Source organism: Grammomys surdaster, unplaced genomic scaffold, assembly GCF_004785775.1.
Source record: "Grammomys surdaster isolate TR1022 unplaced genomic scaffold, NIH_TR_1.0 98384, whole genome shotgun sequence".
Taxonomy (NCBI): domain Eukaryota; kingdom Metazoa; phylum Chordata; class Mammalia; order Rodentia; family Muridae; genus Grammomys; species Grammomys surdaster.
The window spans coordinates 881-4,514 of NW_021607954.1; the positions used below are offsets into that span (position 1 = coordinate 881).

At 42.3% G+C, this 3,634-nt stretch overlaps 1 protein-coding gene across 1 annotated transcript; it reads right to left on the reverse strand.

Moving 5' to 3' along the window:
* Positions 1–1,522: 1,522 nt before the first annotated feature.
* On the reverse strand, positions 1,523–2,468 carry LOC114635329 (beta-defensin 35-like; the record flags this gene model as incomplete). Its single annotated transcript, XM_028783970.1, has 1 exon — positions 1,523–2,468. A coding segment is annotated over one exon (234 nt), but the record flags the coding sequence as incomplete, so codon positions are not given.
* Between the last annotated feature and the right edge of the window lie 1,166 nt (positions 2,469–3,634).

The window sequence follows — 3,634 nt, forward strand, 5'->3', positions numbered from 1 at the left end:
GCCAATAGAGTTTTGATGTATCAATATTTCCTTCAAGTATTTTAGGGTTCTGTTCTTAGGTGCAATTTTTAAATAACGTATCTCCACTCTTGGATTGATACTTCTGTCCTGAAACAACCTTGTCTCTCATAATAGGCATTTTGTTTTTGCCAAAGTTTATTTTACAAGGTGTTTTCTACCACTTCTTTCCAATGTTTCTTTGAAGATAAAGTTTTTTAAGTATACAACTTAAACTTTAATCTTTTACAACCACATTCTATTAATCCCTATTTGGGATGGTTAATTGATTTTCCCTTAATGTAATAATTAGTAAGGTCGACCTTATGTCAGTTTTGGCATTTGCCATATACATATGTATATATATGTTATAAGTAGTTGCCTTTGAAATTGTTATTACTGTTACAATTCCTACACAATTCTTCAATAGTAACACCAACTTACTTTCAATAATAAGTTGGAGCCACAGCCTCAGTTCTTCAGCTCATTTTTGATGTATATTAAGTTGGGGAGTTCTGAAGTAAGCGGTCCTCTTGCTGGTCTTGAAGGATGAGATTGCCATGGACAAAGGCAGCTGTGAGCCAGGGATGCTAAGTGGTCTGTCCTTGCTAGAACTGCTGATGTTGGTCCCTGACCCTGGCCTTTGGAAGACCTTTTGCCTCTGATGGCATTGCAGCCGGAGTCGATGCTTTATGGTCAGTCTGTGAAACACTGAGCAGAGGGACCATCTCCAGCAGACCCAGACTTCTGACCTGAAATAGCCTGAGACAGCATGTGCTGTGTTAAGACTTCTGACCTGAGATAGTCTGAGACAGCATGTGCTGTGTTAAGCTGCCAGCCTCACAGTGTATTCTTATACAGCAGCATGAACAGAAATCCTATTTTAAGGTATGTGCATCCCGTAGAGAAGCATGTGCATGCTCTAAGAAGGCTGCTGTGCTCTCCAAAGCAGTCAGCAGTTTCTCAAGTAGTTGAAAGTCTTTGTAGTTGTCTTTTAATGAATTCATCTCACTCTCAGAACTTTATGCTAAAACCCCTTTATGCTAAGTTCTTTCCCAACAGGTCACATCCTTAGCTGTTTTCCCCTAAGGATACCTTTGACTCAGTGAACTCATGTGATATTTTTGTGACCCATAGACAACATACATCTTGTTGTCCTGTATCCAGTATCCCAGGCTCTGCCTGTCAGGAGCTACACCTGCCATGGGAGAGCCAGGTGAGAGCTGAGAGAAAAGCTATAGCTTTAATATGGGAAATGAAACCTCTGGTGGGGAATTATCCCTGTTTCTAATGCTATCTGCCATTTTCCTAGCAGATTGTACTGATTAAACTCAGCCTAAAGTCAGGAACTGTGGTGGATCAGGATAGGATAGACCAGTGCTGATGTTTCATAGTTAGAGGGGAAGAGTAAGAGAAAATCCTAGGTTCTAGATAACACTGTGCAGAATACTGCTCAGGTTCATGTGTCCCCAAAAACTGATCAGGTGTGACATGCATACATCAAGTTTTGATGTTTAGGTTTTGAAGCTACAGATTTTATTTCACAAGGTGAAAGTTACAGTTTTTCATCTGCAGATATCGTATGCAAATAGACATTTTAATTAATCTCGGATCATTTCCTTTTGCAGGCAAGGACAATGCAGTCTCAGGAGCACAGACATTAACAGAGTAAATGAGGGTTGTAAAAATACATCATAGTTGTTATAATCTGTGGATAATAATACATTACCTCATCAAGAATCAAGTGAGTGAATTTTTCTTGTATTTTGTGGAACTACAAAGCTGTCAACATAGAGGAGCATGACACTTTCATTTGTCTATTAATCTCATAATAATTAGTATGTTAGAGAGAGACACAGAAAGAGGTAATGATGCACATACTGCCCCTTGTCTCCCAGCTTTGCTCTACCAAAGGCAACAACACAAATCAAATAGCTGGATCTAATACAAATAAGAACGATAGTCACACTCTCAGTTGACCCTGAGCCCTATGAGAAAATCCTCGAAAGAACATTTATAAGTTATAAGTGTTCTGGAGATGTACAGTTGTGTCTACTTGTGTAGAAGGCATTCATTGCTGTTTTGATTTTGGTCATCTTAAGATTAGAATGAAGCACAGAAACCGAGTGAGGCGTAATGGGTCTGAACGGCGCTGACTGTGGCCTGCTGAAGCCACGGATGTTCACTTCATCTATTCAGCACAGCATCTAAGGTCCCGAGGCCATTGGTCCTTGGGTTCATATCCTCTCCCGACAGCAGAAGAAGTTCAGCTTGCACTTGCCCGCAATCTTCTCACTGTCCATGCATGTCCTCCTGCATTTCCCCCGGCCGAGCCTGCATGTCTCACACACAGCAAAATCACCTGTGACAGGAAAGAGCTGATGAGATATTTGCTGGAACTTTGTGGGAATGGGAAGAATACCTAAGGCCCCCTGACAGGCAGGGTTTGTGAGTATGGCTCGGAGTTTTTTCTAGAATTAGGCCAGAGTCATTGGGGATAGCTCAGTTGGCAAAGTGTTTCTTGGGTAAGCATGAGACCCTGAGTCTGATCCTCCATGCTCAGATAAAAAGCCAGGCACTTGTGTACACTTACAGTCCTCAGCTGGGGAAGTAGGGACAGCTGAATCTCTGAGGCTCAGTGGTCAGCCTAGCTGAATTTGTGGTAGATTCTGTCTCAGAAAACAAGGTGGAGTGTCATTAAATTTGACCTCTGGCCCCTATACATGCACACACACACACACACACACACACACACTATAAGAGCACTACCCCATAGCATCTGCTAACCACAGAGTGGAGCTGAAAAGAGATTAAAAACAATAGGCAACCACCACCCGTGTCCCCCAGGTGTTTATTGTCTTTCATAGGCCCGATGTAAGTGACAGAGCATCATCTATTCTTCAGAACTATTAAAATGCATGTCTGTACTTTTGAAAATTTACTAGCCTTTGGTTTCAAGCCCTCGAAGCTGGAATGAATAATTTAATCTCAATACTTGTTTGGGCCTAGTACTAGCTCCTTCATTTACCTAGCCTCATTCACCTGAGGGTCATATTAAAAATACCAGAAATACCTGTACACAATTTTAATTTCATCTGTATCCTCTTCTGTGACTCTCTGGCATTGAAGCAGGGTCTCTCTTCGAACCTTAGCTCATTTTCCTAGCTTTTCTGGTTCCCAGTGAACCACCTAGGTCTGCCCTTGAACCCCCTAGCTCTACTCCATAGTGCTGGGGTTACAGGCTCAAGTAGAACTCTGTGTGTGCTGGAGTCCAGACTTGGATCCTCATAGTGACGCAGCAAGCACTCCTAACCTGTGAGCCACTTTTCGAGCCCTGCAAGAATATTTTAATTTGTAATTGTGTTTGCATTGTGCTTTCTTCCTATGCAGGAGAAGCTTTGGTGCACACCCAGAGCTTGTGGCTAACCGGTATAAACAGTGCTTATCTAATGAGGGTGTTGCCTCAGCGACCATGTGCACCATTCTACCTGATCCTCCTCACCCAGCAGATGCCCTTGTGCAGACTTCATTCAAGTTAGGTCCTAAGGACGGAAGCCAGGATCTCTGGGTAATGATAATTGGTGAGGGCAAGGTTGAACCTAAGCATCACAAATTAACAGGAAAGTCACTGGAAAAT